Source organism: Saccoglossus kowalevskii, chromosome 4 (genome assembly GCF_978046115.1).
Source record: "Saccoglossus kowalevskii chromosome 4, keSacKowa6.1, whole genome shotgun sequence".
Classification (NCBI taxonomy): Eukaryota; Metazoa; Hemichordata; class Enteropneusta; family Harrimaniidae; genus Saccoglossus; species Saccoglossus kowalevskii.
In genome coordinates, this window is record NC_140644.1 from 16758451 (window position 1) to 16781943 (window position 23493).

The following is a 23493-nucleotide window of genomic DNA, read 5'->3' on the forward strand; positions in this document are numbered from 1 at the left end:
TACCTATATGTATAATATCAAGGCTACCGGTAATCAGTTTTAAAGAAGTCAAAAACGTCAATTTTTACCCCCCCCCCCCCAAGTAATCGGTCTTGATCCACCATAGGGTGCATGTATGTGCATACAAATCCCAAAATAGGTTGGTAGTCATGGTTGGTAATGATAATCTGTTCTACACTTGGAAGAGTACAATGGCAATGCAGACTGAAAACATGTTTATTATAAACTCGTATTTATTGAACTGTACAAGCGTTAAGTTAGAACACAAAATACAAGGACACTAGAAAAGTGTCTTTGGTAAATATTCATGTTGGCAGTGAAGATGACAGGCATTTCTGAACACAGTGTTACTTTGAATACGGTTATTACAAGGATACTGCTAAGTATGCACAAAGACAGTACTGTCTGAATGCATTCTTGCAATAATTATACAACTTTTCCTCTCAGGAATACATCATGGGAAGGCCGAATTTCTTTGTGTGGTGACCAGTCAGACCCTGTTTATTTTTTTTTATTATTAGAGGATGCTTGTGTGTAATCGTGACATATTTAGAGTTTGCATTTCCTGATATGGCACGCTGACAGATGTACAATAATACAATGTATTTATATCGAGTCAATGCCCAGGAAAAAGGATAAAAAAAAGAGAATGCTTGTAAAAATTGTGTATAAAAATGAACACAGAAATAAATAATCTATCTCTAATAAAAATCACTAAATATGCAAATTCACAAATAAAAATACAAAATTTACATGGGAGTGATAAAAGCGTTGAACAAGTGTGTAAAAAAAAAAAAAGTTCCGGATCACATGTACTGATGACAATGTTTTTTTCGTTTCACAATGTGACATGATGACATCCTAAATGAAACTAAGGACTTTACGAGCAACACACACCCAAAAGACTTCTTTTTGAAAAGTGCCAGCTCAATTTTATACCAAGTATCAAAGCAATTAAGCTGAGTAGTTTTCAAGAAAAAGTCGAAAAAATGCAATTGTTGACAGCGAAGTTCATAATAAATATTCTACATTATTACATGTACATAAATTCGCTTTGATGTGGAGTACATATTTCAATCCAAAATATCATGAACATGTTTTAAAACCGTGTGGTTATCAGACTAGAACTGGGCAGTGGTGAGGTCAACGAGACAGTTATCACATAATACTTGGCAGTCTGAAGTCATTTCATCCCTAATCATTCTCGTTATAGTTGTCCACATTTTCTGAATGGATAAATGTTGATAGGGCATCATGGAAAACGAAAAAAAATATATATTGTCATGGTAACATAGAATTCATAGACTAGTCTGAATCAGATGATGACAAATCTTCCAAGAACTGCATATGCCTGGTAATAACAGTAGGACTGTACTTTGCTGACAAAGTTTTCAAATCCTCAGCTCTGCTGCTCTGTAGTTTTCTCTCGTCAGCTTTGCACCATGACATAGTACCGGTACCTGCAAAGTTTATTTGTTTTAGATATAAACAACAGTTCAAGTAATAGTCACTTGGTGCTTTGTGAGCGAAAATGCAGTCCCTGTCGGCCATCATTATTGCAACATGCCAAGTACAACTGTTCAAAAGCCTTGAACGATTAAGTATAAAAACAAAATGGTGAGCTGTCAACTACCTTTAACTGGATTGGAAATACATTCTTTGAAAGTTGCAGTTGTTGTTCACTTTTCATTTTAATTGTGTGCTTCCCAAACATATTAATGAAACGGACAAACAGCTAGGGTAAACATGAAAACTCGCTTGTGTCTTACCAACAACAAAAAAGAAAATGTGGCAGAAGAAAAAACATTCATTTCTACTAATTCGAATAATTAAATGTAATCCCACAATATTTCTTAGGTTGACGTCAGTGATTACTGTCAGAGTTTGAGGTATAGGTGAGTATTGATGTTGCTGTGGCGGTGACAAGTGTCTGCTGACATCAACCGAAAAGAAAATATCATGCAATCACATGTATTCTTCACATGGATTATATTTCCACAGTCCAAAAAAATGAAACAGCGATGGTGTACTATATCGTCAAATTTGTTCCTATTTTTTTTTTACCACAATCCATAATTATCGATCCACATATAAACTTGGCACACGTACGATGGAAAAAACAATAGCAAAGTATATTACTGTGGAATACTTTATTTTCGCTGAAAAGGCTTTTTGGGCGTTTTGCTTGGAATTTATTTTCACTGATTTTTGATGAGATTAATGTAAAATATAGGAAAAAATGTATATTCACCGGATTTTATTTTCACGGAATCATCCCTTCAGCGAAAATAGCGAAAATGAATTCCAAGCGAAAATAAAGTATTCTACAGTATGTCAAACTATATGACATGAATTCTTGATCCGTCCTGTATTACCTTACACTGTTGAGATGTGCATGTTACGCATGAAAAAAAAAAATACATATTGTTTGTTTCTTACCCCGTGAACATTTAGCTGTCTTTAATAACTGCCTCACAGTCTTAAAATGACCACTGCATTGGTAGAGGGCGCTAACAGCTGTAGTCATGGAAACATCATAGTCGTATATCAATCTCTGAAAAAACAAACATGAGAATATGACACAATTTAAACTTAAAAGTTATCAGCAAAACAGATAAATAGAAGTATTTTTCACAAAAGCACATGCTATATGAGTACAAAGCAATGAACACTAGCGGTACACATCAACAGTTTTTTTTACATAATGGTCATGACGATGTGTAAAATGAGACTGGGGGGGGGGGGGATGCCACTTGCACTTCAGGTACATCAAGCTACCACAGCTATTGTTCTATCAAATCCAGAGACTATTTAGTATCATTCTGATAATTGCAACTTCGACAATAATGAAACATACGTGCCATGCTTGCTCCAGAAGTTACAACTGACCTGTTTGGTATCGATCAAATCATGCTTTTTTTATATTTATTACTAAATCCTCTGAAACACATAATGCAATTGAAATGGTAAAACTGTGAGACATCTTGCTACTAGTTACATTACATGAAGATCTCAGCCAGTCCAGATTATTCAATCCTTTTGTGGGGGGGGGGGGGGGGAATTGAGAATAGAGTTTCACACTTATCTCAACTCCAACAAGGGAATGTCAATCAAAGGAACAGGAAACAAATAAACGATATGAAGAAACTGCATTTAGTACATGTCACTGGAAATGGTTACATGTACTCGCGTGCTAAAAACAAGTATTCAAGCCTTTTATAGCCTTGGTGGGATGAGCAACCGTAACAAATTTTCAGCAGGCTTGGTGCTGATTGGTTCATAGTACTATGAGCTATGATTGGCTAATAAGAGAATAGCATTGAAATGGCGTCTGCTATCGTTATTTGCATGTATGTATGGGGGTCTAAACACTAACTCGGCGGCGCAATTGTGCGACTCGCCGAATGTCGATTATTGCACTCTGCGACAGGATTGCAGTGTCACTCTGCGAAGAGCATGATTCCTATTGGTTGGTTGGTCGAAAGGCATGAATCCCAATGGTCGATGTTCACCGCAGGCCTTATAAAAAATTAAGTTTTAAATGGTAAAAAAGGTACGGTAAAAAAAAAGTGTGTAAACACTATGTACCAGCGACATACCGCACTGTTTGGTGATCGGCAAGCACATGGAAGACAAATTGTGGGACCAAACAAATGACACATAGTTTACAGTTCTTAGACGCATCACGCCGCTGGCTAGAAAAAGCGAGTGGAACGCAAAGTACTTTTCACGCGTTCTGCAACGAATGTTGTACGTCAGCTTTGACTTTGTTGAGAGCATCAGGGAAAATAATTTGCATGCTGTGGAAAAAAAAATCATTCACGACTTGCAACGTTTTGCCATGACAACAGTTGTTTGCAATCGCCTGCCTTCGTTTAGATCATAAACGGACTCAAAACTTGTGGTCTACGATCGATCAGCTGGTATTTTAACCACCAGAAATGAAATACTTTGCAACAGTTGTGAAAAGTAAACAAAAACGGCATTGTTTTGTGGTATGAATGTAATTATTTTTGTATCATAATTTTTGAAGTCAGTATTACTGAAAATTTTGGTTTATTTTTTTTAAATCAACGCCAAATTTCGGTGGTCCATATTGATCTTAATGTAGCAGGAAGGGAAATTATTTTTTTTTCTTGATTTTTTTCAATAATTGATGAAACGGTTACTTTGTACCTTGATTCATCATCCCAGCTTTTCGAAATTTCGGAAAGACCAGTGCTCAAACGCTAACACTACTACCGTTTCGTTAATATTTGCATAATGTTTATACCATGTATATGTATACTACCGGTTATACTCTGTTGTTGACGATTCTGATAGAACGGGTGACAAGCTTCCTGTCGCAAACAATGCATATTTATCTAACGTCCATTGTCAGCATTATTATCAGTCAAGACTTCGTCTGAGAAATCGTTTTATTTTCTAAGTCTATATTCTATTTTAATAACACCATCTTACTAACGCAATGGCGATAAAAAGAAAGAAAGCAAAGACGCCAATGACAGACGAGACAAAGAAAAATTTGCAACTCAAGGTCATATTTACTAATTTAGACTAGCCTGCAGCCTGTTGTGATTCGGATCATTCCGATGCAAAATTACAGGACTTTTGCATTCACCCCTCGTTTATGCAATTTATATAAACAAAGCCATCGTTTCCGTTTATGCAGAGAGCGTCCACTCATCTAATTTTCCGTTGACACTGCCGTTTTAATAGTAGTTTTCCATCTTCAGCAGTAGTTTCAATCCATTCACATAGCTTTACGTTTTTTCTCTCTTAATATTCTTAATAAAACGATATTGATTGCCTAGAAACAGTTTGACCCGCTACACGCTTTATTTGGGAATTCAAAGTGATGAATAGTCATAACAAATTATACTTGCTAATGACAAAAAAAGAAAGTAACAACGTATGAAACGTACTTCGCTCTCTACTCGCTTTGAAGCTGCCGCCTATGCTAATGAGCATAGTTGCGGACGAAGCCTTACAACTTCAAGATGGCGTTAATGTTACCAGCTCCCTGATGTTACACCGTAATAAGGCACCCAACACCAACGTACATGTGTTTTGTAACCCCTCTCATACCCTCCGGGGGATGTTATACATGTTAATAAATGTTAAATACTTGCTGATTACCGAATCGTGCGGCATGTCGTCGGTAAATACTTGTTTACCGTAGTTCGCGAGCAGTCGGCGAAATAACCATTTAAAACTGAACATTTCTATAAGGCATGCTGTGTACGCTTACATCGATCGACCATTGAGATTCACGCTTTTCGACCAACCAATGGGAAATGTGCTCTTCGCAGAGTGACACTGCGTTCCTGTCGCAGAGTGCAATAATCGACATTCGGCGAGTCGCACAATCGCGTCACAGAGTTAGTTTTTAGAACCCCATACATACCTCTTATTTGTGCTAGTTCTCTTCGAGTTAAACATGCAATAACAATTGAATTGAATAAACACAATAACAATATAAGAAAGCACTGAAACCCAATTGAACAATATTGAATCAATAATACAAAGGAATATCACAGTAATAATTAGGGAAATAATAGTGGATTATTCTCCCTCTCATCGACACCTTTCACCACCAGTTCCCTCTTTTCATCACAAATTCACAAAATATCGGTAGTCCTGTTTATAGTCTGCCTTTTCCGTCAGAACATTGGGACAAAAATAGCCAAATTTTTTGAGTGAGAACTGAAAATTTACTCAACTTTTGTCAGTTGGCTCCAAAATTTGGCTTCATTTCCAGAAATATTAAAGAGTATAAAAAAAAGTGCAGAAAAATGTGTGCGAGAAAGTCTTGTGTTGAGGAGGTTAAAGTAAGACACATTTGCTGATTAGTTCACAAATCCAATCATAAAAGAGTGAACAGAATCAATAGGTGCATATTTCACTCAGATTGCATCCTAATATTGTCAAACAATGAAATCAACAGATAACTACTGGTACAGAGTGAAAATTGGCTGTTTTTTTTATGACTGAATAAGTGTGATGTCATCATTACCTTAACTTGGTCATAAATCTGCTTCATTCTGCTCTCATCATTTTCCATAGTTTGTGACACTAAAAGAAATAACAATGTTCTACTTAACTCTTTGAGCGCCATGATTTTTCTCAGCAAAAAATTTGGGTGCAACATTTTGCCTGTTTTTAAATATTTTTCTACATTTTATTTTGATCATTTTGGACCAATTTATGTCAAAATTTAAAAAAAAAAAGTATTATGGTTAAAAATTTGTGATTGGTGAGAAAAGTTGACTTGTTTTTAACAGCAAATTTGAATTTTCCCACCATACACAAAATAAACCCACATAATCTGTTCCATAAATTAGGACTTGTTGCAAATGAACAATTGCACAAAGTTGGTCTAAAATTAACACGAACATGGGAGAAGATTTTTAAAAAAATACAGAAAAAATGCACCAACAATGTGGCAGGAAAAATGATGATGCTCAAAAGGTAAAATGTCTGTTTTCCACTAAAAGTCACAAATTCTTAGAGTAGTTTTTTTGAATTTACTTTATCAATTATTTTTCCGCCCCAAAAACACTCGGCTATTGTGATTGAAGGACATATCCTCGGGGGTGGAGCTACGTCACAGACGTTCCACGTTGCTAAGACGCGCACCACTGTGCCATGCATTTCTATGGGCTCTGTGCGTGCTGCTGTGGAACGCCGGTCGAGCCGGTGAAAATTCGAGAAAACAACACAAACTCAACTTTGAAGTAATCCTGAACAACCAAATTTATATATGTTACACACGTAGGGCTAATCTTGTTACACTGTTCAGGGGAGTCTCAACAATCATCCCAAAGTACTGTTTTCTGCGAGTTTTGGGCCTTTGTTTTCACCGCCGCGGGTTGCCAGGCGGTTAAAATGCCCGGATGTCCGCCCCCGAGGATTACTGGAAGTAATTACTGTTAGGACAACAATACCGCCAAAAAGTTCCATGAGTGGCCTCTAAAAGGGGATGAAGGAAATCACATGATACTAGTAGTTACTTTCATCACTGGAAATACCAGCATCATGCGAGTCACTGCTTCTTCTGGCAAATTTAAAAACATACAGAATCTTATTGATAAGTCAAGTTGATTTTGGTAATTTTTTGATTATTTTCTTTGAGGAAAAAATGATTTTATTATTTCAGTATGGAGAACAAAGATGACATTTTAACTAGAGTACAACTACAATTGGAATATACACAATTCGCTGATGACCACTTTATTTTTCACTTGAAATTTAATTTTGCTGAAAAGGTGAGGCAACAAACACAAAATGCAGAATACATTTTTCTCATTGGTTTGCATGTAATTCATGAAAAATTCACGACAAATGAGATAAAATAATTACTTTAGGCAATACAACTTTTTTTCAGCCAACCGAGAATCTAAACATATACTAAACAGATACTAAACAGTGAGTTCAAAATAAAACTGATGCAAACCAATGACGCACTCGCTTTTGAAAACATCTGCATTATGTGCCTTTATTTCTATGTCAAACAAATGTTTTACTTTAGCTAAAGTTAACTTATATCTTTAAAATCATACATGCTGGTTAGGTACACCAACATTGAACTTGATTGACATTTTACTGTACATGATCAAAAAAACCATTGAGCCATTGTAATCACAAAAGAATTTTTAAGCAAAGAAAATATCCAAGTTTAAAAAAAGATTTAATTGAGTAAAACGTTTACACCAGAGATAACTATGATGAGGACAGACACCAATGATTGAGGCAATGTACATGTAATCTACACGTAAAGCAGGGATTTTTATTAAACAAGGGAACAGGGGCGCAGCGCCCTCATGCCATGGCCATGTGCCCTTTACCCTGGGAAGCAGATCTTCTGGCAACCATACAATTCCCATTGACCAGAGATCACATGTGGCCACAGTCTGCAACTGTGACCTGTCTGATAGTAATTTTGTCTCCAAGGAAACTCCACACCCTGGTAGGAATAACTATCTCCCCCACTTGGTGGCGCTGCTGAATTGAAATGCTCCCTCTTGCAGTTTCTTTCTAGAAAAAAACCTGCGTAAAGCAATTGTATGCAGGACAAGGGTGGAAAATGAAAACAAAACTCACAAACAAATTCTTGATCCATATCTTCCATGACAAATTGTCTAAGTTTATGATTGGCCCTTGGTGACATCGGTGGCGAAGACAAGCTGCTACGTCTTTCCCTACTAGGACCCGCTGTGAAAAGATGGTATAATTCATAAACACACAAGTGCACATGATCACATGCACGCTATAAATCATAGTGTCATATTATAGTGTTCGCATGTACTCGTATTCACGTCAACACAGGACAGAAGAGGGGTAATAATATACGAGTTTTAATAGCATACTACACACAGCAAAAGGATGTCAGCTTGATGAGGTATCATCCAACAAATGGAATGAAAATTACAACCTGCAAGCCGCTCCCATGAAATGTATTAAAACATTTATAAAGTTTATATTACCTTCTAGTGTTCCAGGCTGATCTCCCTCCCTCCTTTTTTTACTCCGCAGTCTTCTTGCGTCTTCTACCACTTGTCTGTGTTCTCGTGTTTTTCTTTTTTTACGTTCCTCTTCATTACTTTCAGAACTGTGAAATGCTTCTCTTCGTCTTCTTAAAACTCTTCTCACAGGCTCGCTATTTTCTGTGTCCCAACCATCATCAGCTGATGTGGTCTCCAATGGCTCAACCCAAGACCCAGGTTTTTCAACATGAACTATTTCTTCATCGCTATTTTGCTGCAGTGCGAGTGTTTTTTTAGCTGGTGTGCCAGTCACGTCTGATCCTCCCGCATCAGTCTCATCAGTTCCTGATTTCTTGTTCCTGCCAACTTTCTTTTTGTTGAATGTTTTACTCCTTGTTGTTCGCATCTCAGGCTCAGAATCTTCATCATCATCATCTCCTGATTCCTGTATTCTCTCTTTTAACTGATCATCATGACTAGTGTTTAATTTTGTGTGTAATTTTTTCACATTTTTATTCTTACGTGGAGTACTCGCCATAAACAATCCATTTGCGCTGCTCTGCAATTCTTCATTGCCAGAGGATAACAAATGTTTTCGAGGTGACTTTCTTCTTTGAACTGGACTCTTTGGAACACTTCCCTGAGGTGATTGTTTAAGAGATTCTCTGTTCTTTCTGTTCTTCTCCATAGAATCTTGTTTCTGTTGAATATTTGCTGCGTCATACAGTTCAGCGTCGAATGAAGACACATCACTGATATCTTGACTACTATTGAACTCACTGATGCTAATCTCACTGGTATCTAGAAAATGAAATTGAAACACTGTGACCCCTAGGATTCAGTTGTCGCAAAATTAGCATTAGACATTTTGTCCAAAATATCAATTAGCATCATTAGACATCACTAATTTGTTGCTCAATTTTGGGTGTAAAAACTGAGGTCCTTTATCCGAAATAATTGAACAAATTGCTGATGTCCAGTGTCTAAGTGAACACCGAATTACCGTTAAAAGGACAGACGGTTTGAAATAACGTGATTGAAATTGTTTTGTTTTTACGTTTATTTTCTAATTTTATTCAATTCTTTCAAAAGCTCCACAATAATCAGATGTATTCAAATAGAAAATTGTTATCAACTCGTGCAAAACCATATCATCTTTGGGGTTAGAAAACCCATTTAGCAACCAATAGTTGCTAGTTAGTCATTCTGAACCAATGGTTATCAGTCAGCCAATTAGGACCAATGGTTATCAGTCAGTCATTATTAATCAGTGGTTGTAAGACATTTTGAACAAATGGCTGTCAGTCAGCCATTTTGAATCAATGGCTGTCAGTCAGCCATTTTGAACCAATGGCTGTCAGTCAGCCATTTTGAACCAATGGCTGTCAGTCAGCCATTTTGAACCAATGGCTGTCAGTCAGCCATTTAATAAAAAACAATGGTTATCATTGAGCTTTCCATGTAATGCATTCATACCTGTCGGTGGAGTCTTTTTAAGTATACTTTTAATTGGTGACTTGGGTTTAGAGTTTTTGTCAACTTGATTCTTCTTTGCCTGTTCATGTTTCTTGATATATGTTTGTAACCGAGGCTTTAAAATTCGTCGAAAGTGGTCTTTCATCGATTGCCAGCTATGATCAGTAATCTGAGAATAAACAGTGAATGATTTAAATGTTTCTTCTAACAACAACGATCATCCGTTCCATTAATTGGACTAATTGGAGTTTAATTGTTGAGTTGTTGGATACTTAGAGTATGTTTTAAGTCAGAGGTAACATGAGTTTAAACATAGAAAATCTGACACATGGAAAGAATCAAAGAAAGCTTAGAAAGAATTCCTGTGAGAGTATTGAAGACACATTAAAAATTAAATCAAAATTACTTGTACATGAGATATTGATGGAAAAGCTGAAAACTAATTATATAAATCAGGTAACTATTATGAACAGAACAGAACAAGAAAATTATGAATTATTATGCTAATTAGAGAATTAATGTGAACAAATTTTAACCCAAAATTAATCAGGCCTGTCTATTGTCCTAGAGCATTCATGTTCCAAATTTTATTCAAATGTGATGATCAGTAATTGAGATATCAGTGTTAATTATGTTAATTAGGTGATTAATAAGCATAAATATTTACCAAAAACTAATTGGGTCTCTGCATAGTTCTCTTTAAAAGTTTCATTAAAATCCAATTCGTGGTTATTTATATATCAGTGGAACATTATGCAAATTAGGTAATTAATATCCAATTAAAACTAATTGGGTCTCTGCATAGTTCTCTTTAAAAGTTTCATTAAAATCCAATTCGTGGTTATTTATATATCAGTGGAACATTATGCAAATTAGGTAATTAATATCCAATTAAAACTAATTGGGTCTCTGCATAGTTCTCTTTAAAAGTTTCATTAAAATCCAATTCGTGGTTATTTATATATCAGTGGAACATTATGCAAATTAGGTAATTAATATCCAATTAAAACTAATCAGGTCTCTCTGCATAGTCCTAAAAGATCTATGCAGCAAGTCTCATTGAAATATGATGATTAGTACTTGAGATATCAGGCAAAAAGCTGAAAATTAACTAATTATGCTAATAAGGTAATCAATATGCACAAATATTTTACCAAAAACTAATCAGGGGTCTGCACAGTCCTTAAAGGCCCAATTCACTTGCCCCAGGCAAGTGTGAATTGAAGGTGTGGCTATGCTAATGTGTGTTGTTAATCACTTGCATAGCCTATGACGCATCCTGTTTCAGCGGTCCAACATCACATGACTTTGATTGACAGTAGTTAATTATTTCGTGTTTTTGACTTTTATCCGCCAAAATCTCTGCTCGTACACTATTAATTGTCATAAATACTAAACACAGTCACTGCTGTGATATTCATAGTCACATACATTCACTTTGGCACGACATAATCGACCTGTAAGGATGAGAAAACGCGTTTTTACCGGAGCTTGGCTTGAGTTGTTTACTACAGCTTGACAAGCAAGGAAATAATCCCTATTGTTTAGGAGCGTATTTATAGTATACCTGGGCCTTTAAGTAACTATGTACTAAGTGTCATTGAAATGTGATGATTACTACTTGAAATATCAAAAGCTGAAAATTAATTCATTATGCAAATTAGGTAATTAATATGTACTGCTATTACCCTAAAAACTATCAGGTCTGTGCAGTGTCCTATGACATCTATGTACCAAATTTCATTGAAATGTGATGATTACTACTTGAAATATCAAAAGCTGAAAATGAATTAATTATGCAAATTAGGTAATTAATAAGTACTCATATTACCCTAAAAACTATCAGGTTTGTGCAGTGTACTATGACATCCATGTACCAAGTTTTATTGAAATGTGATGATTACTACTTGAGATATCAGTGGAAAAGCCGAAAATTGATTAATCATTATGCAAATTAGGTAATTAATATTGCACGGATTTTTACCCAAAACTAATCAAATCTGCGCATTAGTCTGGAGCAAAAACAAAAAACATCAAGGTGGACTGATATCGTTTAAGTACTTTAATTTCTTAGCCAAGTGGTTGAATTCCTTAAGAAAAGAAAAAGCTTATAGAGAGTAATTTGGTGATCCAAGAAATAAATTATTTATACTGTATTTTGCTCTATTGAAAATAAATTTCAAATAGAAGCGTCTATACATATATAAGTTTGTTTTTTAATGAATTATTGAAATATTACGCACATTGATCAAAGATATGCACGACTAATAGAGCAAAGGAGACACTGTAGACACACTCGCATGCACTACAAATTGGAGCACATGCGGTAGAAGGCTTACAGTAACCACAGAACCAACTATGCTATCACTACAAGACAATTCTCAAAGAATGTGACGGTACCTTCAGCATTTCCATCTTCTTCCATATTTGGTTACCACCAAGACACTCATAGCGATGTAAAGCAAGATATTTAAGTATCTTATCATCCTCTACAGAATTATACTTGGATCGTCCAACGCTATAGAAAGATTAACAATAAAACAATGAAGAGCACCCTAGTGCAATTAAAGAATACTATGCTGTGAAAGACAAATTTATATTTGAGTGAATACTTGTTTTTAGACATACTAAGTCACTCAATGATGGTGTGGGTGGAGTATGAATGCTTCCCTGCATACTGGGTCACTCAATGATGGTGTGGGTGGAGTATGAATGTTTAGCTGCATACTAAGTCACTCAATGATGGTGTGGGTGGAGTATGAATGCTTACTCGCATACTAAGTCACTCAATGATGGTGTGGGTGGAGTATGAATGCTTCCCTGCATACTGGGTCACTCAATGATGGTGTGGGTGGAGTATGAATGCTTCCCTGCATACTGGGTCACTCAATGATGGTGTGGGTGGAGTATGAATGCTTAGCTGCATACTGATTCACTTAATGATGGTGTGGGAGGAGAGTGAATGCTTACCTGCATACTACCGGGTAAGTCACTCAATGATAGTGTGAGTGGAGTATGAATGCTTACCTGAATACTGAGTCACTCAATGATGGTGTGAGTGGAGTATGAATGCTTACCTGCATACTGAGTCACTCAATGATGGTGTGGGTGGAGTATGAATGCTTACCTGCATACTGAGTCACTCAATGATGGTGTGGGCGAACTCGCCTTAAACTTCAATCTGAAATAAATGATTGACAAAATGTGTTAGTGAGATTCTCATATCACCAAATGGTGATTAGATATTTTTTTACAACCCAGCTAAAAATATATGGTCACCAAACATCCATGAAAATGGAGATTTTTGAACCATTTACCATTGCTTCCTTGGATAAAATGTTCTCACCATACACTGTACTTACACATGGCATAATTTCGATGACAAAAATTCAAAAAAAAATTCCTAAATGGATTTCAGAAAATAAATTGACCAGAAATGAAGCATGTGCATCAGCCAGTTGCATCGTACATATTTTTTTTTCGAAAAAAAAGTAAGAGAATGAAACTCTTCAGTTTCTCTAAAATCAACACAAATTCAGTGCGATAAAGTCAGTAAGCAAGTTATAATTGCATGTTCATTGAAAACACAACCAGTTGATTACTTGTTAGTAGATTATTCTCTATGATATATTGTACTAAGACAATACAAACCAATGTCCATATGTGCTTGTATCTCGCAAAAACTTTACCATAACATATACTGTTATATATATGGTGAGCTGAATGTCGTATATATTTAAAATGATTGTAGGTGAGTAACACAAATGTATTTCTTTGAACTTTCTTCTCGCAAACATAAATTACAATCGTTTATTTTAGCCCTGATCACCAATAGCGTAGTATTTATTGCACCAGACAAAGTCCAAGCTCAAGTTGAATACCAAACAAGATTGACCTCGTACTATGACCAAGTGTGCCACAGCCTCAGCATTGTATGAAGGGGGCATGATGCCTGAAAATGAGATAGTCTCACCTACGATATGCTATGAGATGTGTGAAATCTGCTGAACTGGACAAGTGGGAAATTTTGCCCTCCAAGTGGCAGCTAATATAAATTCCTTTGTTTTACTGATGACTTACTTGTATTTATCTGTAGATATCAGTCTATTTTGTTGAACACAGTCATTGATATATGTTGCATTGATGTAGTTATCAGATCGTATGCTATCCTTGGCATCTGCAATTCTGAATATGCAATGACATACTAAATAATTTAAAACATAAATTTTTTTCTATTAAGTAACTTTGGCCATTCTTGTTTTGTAATATGAAAGCAATGAGTATATGTATTTACAACAATATTGCGATTGTTTCACTGACCAGTACATTGTAGCGTAGAGATTGTTTCAGTGACCAGTAACAAGTGGCCACCTCTAAAAATAATTATTTGTTCATGGTATGATTAATTTTATTAAATATTTGTTGGTAAAGTTTTGGCAAACAAGAAAGGTGTTAGGCAACCAGTACATTAATAAAAATAACACAAAATTGGATGTCCTAAAAAAGAAAAAAAACTTTTGCTAAATTAAAAGGGCACATTTATAATGATAAACCCTTAGAAAATGAACATAAAATTTTATTTTTGGAAGCACATTTATGCAAAAAATTGCATTTAAATGTTTAATTTTTGATAAATAATAGGGCCAATTTAGCATAACAATGAATATGATAAAATAATTCACATATATGTACTGTATTGTTATGCAAATTAACCAATACAATATGATATTCTTCTGAGAAGAACATTGTATTTTGGCAACATACACACACCTGTCATTTACCTAATAAGTGCATCTGCTAGTAATATAGCAAATGCACAATATGTTTATTTCTGAAGTCTGCAATTAGGGGGGGGGGGGGGCTATGCTATTAAATACAGTAAAATATTTTACTTGGGAATAATTTTCACTGAATAGACGTTAGTGTTTTGTACAAAATATATTTGAGTTGAGTTGAATGTAAAATATAGAAAAAAAATGGGATATTCGTTATATTTTATTTTCACTGAATCATCCCTTCAGCAAAAGTAAAGTATATTACAGTAATAGTATATCAATTGGGAGTATACTAACTAGCTTTTCTCAGGCCTGCCTTTTTAGAATGCCCAGAGACTGAAAAATTAACTCTCCTAAAACACTGAGGCATCCTTAGTCTTTAGTCTTAATTTGGATGAGTCATAGGTCAGTTAAGTGATCACTCGCCTTGGAAAGTAAGGTCTGATTACCAACTCATGATACTGTCATGTGGTATGCCACTTGGGTCATTTGTTTGTTGGAGCACTGAAATGGTAATACAAATTTTGCAAAAACTTACTTTATACAGTTTTGATCCAACTTGCTCGTGATAATTCCACCTCCATGCTACAAATATAAAAAAAACACATTAATACTATTTTCGCTTCCAATAAAACAACTACCCTAGTGATATTTTTACTGCTTTTAACAAATTGCTGAAAAAAAATAAAACACTCAAGAATCATTTTAACAAGTTTCTCTGCTGCCAGTCAAACACAGATGTCGATACAAACATTTTTTGGTAATATCAATTACATGATTGGAAACCATGCCATTAATGCTGTCAGTAGTGATGGCAGTACAGGTGGTATGATGGTCTTCAGGTTTGTATTATTCAGTCAATACCGAACTTGGTTCAAAACAGGGCGTCTGAGGTAATAACATCTACCAGTAGCGTACTTTGCCACAAAATTCATCAGATTGGCAAACAAATCACAAGACAATTCTTCATACAGTGACAGTTTTTGACCCAACAAGGCTTGGTAATTGATAAGCAGCCCAAGTCCCCTGATTGGGGATATACTCCCTCAATCTTTAACTTAATTTGTTCACACCTAGAAAAGTTATTTGGAGATTTTTTCGAAAAATAAAACACTGTTATAGATATAACTGGGTAATGAGGAGAAAAACATAACGTAACTATTAGAACCTTGTCCGTTTATTCAGAGTCTCAAACTTTTCTTTGCATAGCAAAAGTGAAACGATGTATTTATATATGCAAACATTTTGCATAGAAAATACTGACTAAAATTTAATAATTAATTAAATAATTAATATTCATCTTCCTCAAATTATACTACAAGCACTATATTAATCTCAATATCACTTATAGAACAATGTAACATTGTATAAAAGTTCCTAAAATAAATAATAGTAGAGCAAACACATCTATCGGTGAGCAAAATTTTGCAAGAAAATACCTAAATACTACATGTACAATGTTCCTTAAGTTATAGAATAATAAAATGATTGTATAACTCCACTAACAACACATCTTTTTACTACACTTATTGACAGATATTGGAGAGCATATTACTAACATCTGGTTCTCATTATCAGTAGTAAAAATGTCTTCGTTCTGTCCAATTATTTCTACGTCTTTGTAAGACAGAATTATTAATTTTATCCCATGTCTTGAAAATAAACCTGCCAGTTAGACTGATAATCATAGTTCCTAAACTGGCTACAGTAAAATTCATGTTTGAACAAATTTTTAGACATCTCGACCCAAAATTCTCTTGACACAGACACCCTGGACATCTCGACCCACCACATCGACCCAACCCTATGTGGCGACGCGACGCGACGTTCAAAATTGATAGTGTCGCCCTTCATAACTTAATAATCCTGCGATGGTATACATCGTACTGTATTTGAATGATTGACATCTATTGATTCAAAACATGAAACCCAGAGAGCCTGATTGAACCGATTCGTAAATGCAAATCAACTGCCATCTTGGGCTCTACCATTTAACTTGGTGGGTGTATATAGCGTTTCAGTGATATGGCAAATAGCAAGGATATATTTCCCCAGTACGGCATTTCTCATTTCGTACAGCAAGAATATATATTAGTACGTCATGTCTCCTTTCCAATCAATGGCAAGGATATACCGCATACATCAATACCGTATACCGTAAAATTCCTTTTTGAGGCCGCATGTCTATTTGTAGCCGACCCCAGACTTTGCAACAATGTATCAATCAAAAAATGTGGAATTTTCAGTTACACCAAAATATCCTAATTGAAGCCGACCTGCTTTTCTGAGACAGACCTGTGTTTGCCTTGTTTCCTGTCAGTGAGTACATGCCATGGCCCCGTAAACAAAGGAAGGTTTGAGTGATAGACATTATTTTTATTGTGCAATACCAAATGTTTGCTTGTTGTGTTTCCTGTAGGTCACCATATGCTTGCTATATCTTGTCCCTCTTTCTGTCTAATAAACAAACGTTGTCTAATTGTTTGTGTTTGAGTGTTAGACATGGTGTTATTTTTATTGTATGTGTGACAATAAACTTGAGTGGAACCGACTTGATATGCCGACATGGTAATAGGGTTGTGAAACGGTCAATGAAATAAAGTAATACACTCTTCCTGTCTTGAGTAAAACAAAAGCTCAGTGACAATCGATTAAACGAATATTTGTTCGTGATTGGTTGAAAAAATACAATGAAAGAGATGCATCAAGATATGAACCCGAGTTTTGAAGAAATTTTCATTTTGGGTCCAGTTCTGATACTGCTCAAAGTTCTCTGTTCGCTTATGCAACTTATCGTTATTTTTATCGAAGCCATGCCTCATCAAATTAGCCGTATTAGCCGTGCTTTTTATGATTCATCTTTCAAACTAAAAGCTGTTTGTAAAGCACTTGAGTGGAAGAACGACAGAAAAACGGCTGACCACTTTGGTATTAACGAGAAACAAGTCCGTCAATGGATTCGAGCGAAGATCAATTATACAACAACAAGAGTCAAGCCCAACGATTGCCTGGTGCTGGCCGTAGAGTGAAGGAGAAGACTTTAAGATGACAGGCTCGTACAGTGGTTTGACGGACTCAGGAAAAATGGCAATCAGCTACAAATACAAGCTCGAAGAATGAGTAAGGACAGCACGTTTAAAGCAACCGATGACTGGGTTCATGCATTTAAGGCACGTCATTCGTTATCAACTCACTCCCGTACATCAATTGGGCAAAAATTACCAGCCGACTACGAGGACAAGATCCTGAAATTCCAGCGATACGTCATCCAGTTGCGTCATCAGCATGGTTATCCTCTGAGTGACATATACAACATGGACGAGACACCGTTGTGGTTCGATATGCCCGGGAACCGTACTCTGGAACACCAGGGTATCAAAACAGTGCACATTAAAACCACAAATTCAAAAAAAGGGGGCTGCAGTTTTGACGATAATGGCTGATGGTCAGAAGGTCCGTCCGTTAATTATATTCAAAGGAAAATGACGACTAGACAACCTCACGTGGAAAGAAATAAGAGTGGAAGTACAAAAAAAGGGATATATAAACGAGTCCTGTAAGTAAGTATTTATTTGTTTGTTCCGTGGATTTCTATGAAAGGTCACATGATTTACACGTAAAAAATTGAAACATTAACTCGATTCGTCATGTTTTTTTTTACTTCAAGATGGCCGCGCAAAAATATAGACAAATCAAATTCTTGCGGTCAAAATCATTGAATTTATCAATCAATTTCATTCCACACTATTACCAAACGCTGTTTTTTTTCGATAGTTTTCCGAGTTTTCTTTTCCCAAACGTGGCGACGACTCGCAGCGTGCACCTCACAGCAAAGGTGAAAGAAGAGTTGTATTCCCGCAACATAGACATCGCTGTTATTCCTGGTGAATTAATGTCTCTTCTCCAGCCGTTAGATGTGGGCGTTAATAAACCGCTGAAGGACGATATGCACGTAGAGTGTGACGAGTGGATGAAAACCGGTGAGGCACTATTCACACCAGCTGGTAAACGCAAGGCCCCCGTTAAGAAGACCGTGCTTGAGTGAGTTGTTACGTTGTGGAACAAAATTCTGGAATCAACAGCTACAAATTCTTTTAAAAAGACTGGGATATCCAATTCTCTTGATGGAGCTGAGGATAACCTGCTCTACGAAGACCTTGAAACAGACGACGAAGCAGTTGGTGAAGAAATTGCAGAGATATTTTACAGGGACGACGATGATGACGGCTAAGACATTTATTGATTTTAACAATCCAACTAACTGTGTGGCTTCCACACAACCAAACAAAACAGTCCTTTTCAGGGTCATCACATATTCCAAAAAGAGCGAGACTGCACCAAACTACCATGTGTGTATTTATTGAATATTATGTGAGACTAATATTTGCATGCATTTTGAATGTTTATTGAGGCATTTTTTTTTTGTTATTGTTTAGTTACTAAGCTTGAAACAAAGTCTCGACCATATGCATGCATCTCATTAACATATCATTAACCCCTAATTTGCATATCCATGCACTGGGCTTTCAAACATCTTCAATTGAAGCCGACCCCTGACTTTTTGTTTTTCAAGTGGGAGGGCCGAGATTTCCATTCTTGATTAAGCCACGGCCTCAAAAAGGAATTTTACGGTACATCTTTGCCAATGCGCATTGTTCTTTTGTAAGTGTTAATTAAAGATGATTCTCACTGACTTTTATTATAGGTGAGGTGATGCTTTTTGCTGATGTTCCTATAATAAGTATGTAAGAGGTAATACCAACACACAAAATTGTTTACTTAAAAGCGTGATTGTTACAATAATGTAAATGTCTTTCCTTTGATTTTTTAGGTACACAGTGTAATATTTGTCATACAATGCCGCAAAAGAAGTATTCTTTTCTAGTAATAAAAATGATTGTGGTGTGACATAATAGCACTTAGTGTTTAACCTGGTTATTTTTATGGACATTATAATGAAGTTTATTACGTTTGATTATTCCATAGTAAAGATGGTTCAATCCATAAGTTTTGGCGTCTCGTTGTTCATTCTTTTCATATATATTTTTCTCAGCATTGTATTGTTTGCGGTTACAAAGCATTGTTAATCACATGCCAACATTTAGGTACTTGACAAATTTTTAAAAAGTGGCGCCCACCGAAGATCGCAATTGCACGTGAAGCACCAACGTATGCCACTAAGTGCTTTTAACCCACGTACGTTTCAAACAATATTACCGACATATGCAACTCATTACTAAATGATTTCAGCTTCCATATGTTTTCAACAATTTTGTATATATGACTATGATTTTAACTCTCGTACATTTTAAAAGGTAATTATATTTTTTAATGAATATGATTGGCCGGGAAGTGTGAAATAGTAAAATATTTTTAACAAATTTTAATTGGATAAGAAGTGTGAAATGTCGGCAAAAATCAACTTTCAATAAAAAAAAAACTGCTTATGAGGTCCATGAGTTCAGGATTTCAACCTGCTCAAGCTGTTCTCAATACATTCCCTGAGTTCCAAGTTAAATCAAAGTTATGTCTGCTATTCCCGTGTACCCATGCGATGTATGTTCTATGGAAGTTCGTCCTCGCCAAGAAGCTCTTGAGTGGCAACTGCAATAGATGACAACAACGCAAGTGTAATTCTAGTGTTTCAAGGAATGTTTATCGTCAACTTATTCGTGGAGACATAGAATCTATTACACGGCATTGCAGTGATTGTCCGTCGCCTAGTGTTGAATTGTTAGAGACTGACGCAACCGCTGTAATTGAGCAGCCAATTGATGCTGATATGGATGTCCAGCCAATGCCATTGTTATCGGACTCTGACAACTCTTTTACAGCACTTTCGAATGAAGATCTGCCAAATCCCATTCCTCGTTTTGGAGAAGAAAACATCGTTACACATGCGATCATCAAAGGAATGTCCATTCAAGGTAACTTCATGTTAGTGGATAACCAAGGTTATTCCTATAAAGCGAAGACCGTAAAAAACTCAAGGAAGACAACATGGTGTTGCAGTGCCAGGCCAGCCGGGTATTTCGACAAAATAAAAAAGCATGGTTGAAGTTAATAAGACTGCTAAAGGCAACATACACTGTACAATGTTCTGCTGCAGATATAGTACAAGAGGCGATCGGCAATGGAGACATATTAGACGAACCATCATACAGTTACCCCGTAGAAGCCAATTTAATTCGTACTGCCAACCATCTTAAACAAAAAATGAGATCTAAAGAACCACATGCAATAGATTTCGATCTTGAAACTGGTTTCCTGCCTCCAGATTTTGTCAAAAGAGACCTTAGAATGGATGGTTACATCACCTAGGCCATTCAAAGACATGGTACATGGACGCAACATTTAAGATTGTCAGCCGACCATTTTATCAGATGTTCTCCATTGTGGAAATTGTGGATTGTGAAAATATCAAACAGTTGTCACTGGAGTATGTTCTGATGTTGAGGAGAACGGCAAGAGACTATGAGGAAGTCTCGAAGAATGTTAAACTAGCTTTGCCAGGACTCGGGGTACAGAAATTTGTGATGGACTTCGAGGCAGGTATGTTGGCTGCGGTGAGGAGTGTTTTTCCTGGCTCTCACATCAAGGGCTGCTATTTTCACTGGACATAAGCTGTGTTGGGCAGCTCGGGTTGCAAGTTTCTTATAACGAGAACGGCCCTACTCATCATTATATCCGCCAACTAATAGCATTACCATTCCTACCCGAAGATGAAATCATCGGCTGCATGATTAGTAGAAGAGACTGATGGACTCGTGCAGTATACAAGATCGACATGGATAGAAAGTGCAAATTGGCCACCATCATCATGGACGGTATACAGAAGAACCATTCGCAGGAATAACGACGTTGAGGGCTAGCACCGCTGTTTGAATTCAAGAACAGGAAGAAGCAAGCTTCAATTATATGTTATTATACCGCTACTGCATAGAGGCAATGTACACTAAAGTACAATTAAAATTAATTAAAGAAGACAAATTACAATGATAACAAAGATCAATATACAGACAAGTACAGGGCAAGATATTTAAGTTGTGAGATCAACATGTTGCTGGCGACATTACGACAACTTATCTCCTACTCTGTTGCAGCAAAATATACGGTCAAACCAAACACTAAATTAGTACAATTGTACACAAGCAAAACGGCCCTTTTCAGGGCCACCACAAGAGCCATATACATATAAAACAACAAAACAAAAAGAGATATACCAAGGCAAGGCACAAATTTTATTTCGAAAAAATTTATTTAATATTTAACCAATCTTGAATAACACACGTGGGGCTTTAAATATAAGCCTGCATCTAAAACATAAAACAAAAAGTTTGTTAACAACATTTCACGCTTTTTGTTACTTGTCTAATTGTCAATATTAGTGACAACAGGCTTCGGTGTCACCCCCTTGAAGAATTACTTCTCACCCATCAAGTGCAATGGATCACTCAAAAAAATGACATCATTTTCAGAGGTCAAGCGCTGTGAAATGAACAACGAAAGCAGCAAAAAATAATAATTCAGTGTTTAAAACAAACATGTTAGTCTATGCTCGCTATTGAGATTTGGTCAAGACGGCAGGTCGTCTGAAATAGGTGGGTCGAGATATCTAGGGGTACTGAGTCGAGTTGTCCAATAAAAAATGAGTCGAGATTATTTTATGTCGAGATTTCCAGCACCTTTGAATGAAATTGAATAAAAACAACAACAACAATATCAATAACAACAAGGACATATACATTTCCCCCTTGTATAGCTTGACCCTTATCTAAGATGATACAGACAAGGTAAAAATTAATATCTCTTCATTTTGAGATAAAAGTGAATTGCTGTCTCCTGAATGAAAGAGTTTGTTTTCATGTTTTGTTTTTTATCACGGCATTCGTATATTTCTAACATTGTTGTTTGACCGGGAAAATCCTGAGTATTTGGTAGCAAACGCAAATATCTACAAGTACAAGAGAATACACTCCCTGGCCCAACTATCGGACACTTTTATGTGAAATTCACAAATTACGGGTAAATAACGACGGGCATTATGGCAAACACGGTATCAAACAAAAGCAAAAACACTCTTCTTTCCAATTTTATTCGCCAGTAATTTAACAAGTGCACGCTCAAATATAATTCCGAGGCTGCAACTCCAACAAAGTCGCACTTTCCTGATCCAGGCGTTGTAATCGAGCACTTTACTCAATCGATATACTTTCCAGCTTGTTTTGAATATCCCGAGAATACTTTCCTGATCCAGGCGTTGTAATCGAGCACTTTACTCAATCGATATAATTTCCAGCTTGTTTTGAATCTCCCGCAATTTATTATTAGCACAGTAAAGTTTAGCGGATCAAATCGAACTTACTAGATTTCCAAATTGTAAAAGAAAAACTCCATACCTCCACTAGTGGCCGAAGGTTTGCTTTAGTCTCACATGGTCGCATATAAAACTTCATCGGCTGGCCACTTTCGTTGGTGAACAATGTGGACGAATGCGTGAATTCCCGATCCGCCGCCATGTTGATGGATTCGTGCGGAAACCGGAATAAGTAGATCATAACACTCTGTGTGTAGGGGTGTCCAAGATGGGATCTTACTCACGTAACAACAATTTCATCGTATTAATTGAAATCTCTGTATTATTCTCGAAATATATATATCATAATTTGTTTTTCTAATTGCTATTATTCTTGCTATTATAATGTTTTGATTACATAGCAATATCTGCTTAAAAACTCGTACTGAAAATAGAATAA

General features: G+C 36.2%; 1 protein-coding gene across 1 annotated transcript; it reads right to left on the reverse strand.

Annotated features, from left to right (window-relative positions):
• Window positions 1-198: 198 nt before the first annotated feature.
• Window positions 199-23282, reverse strand: LOC100373527 (uncharacterized). Its single transcript, XM_006819685.3, has 11 exons — window positions 23137-23282; window positions 15276-15322; window positions 14043-14147; window positions 13090-13143; window positions 12363-12480; window positions 9963-10131; window positions 8487-9287; window positions 8104-8214; window positions 6017-6075; window positions 2440-2554; window positions 199-1460 (listed from the first exon to the last, which is right to left on the reverse strand). Exons 1-11 carry the CDS (start codon window positions 23254-23256, stop codon window positions 1306-1308), a joined length of 1854 nt encoding a protein of 617 aa, XP_006819748.2. The 5' UTR covers window positions 23257-23282; the 3' UTR covers window positions 199-1305.
• Window positions 23283-23493: the final 211 nt, after the last annotated feature.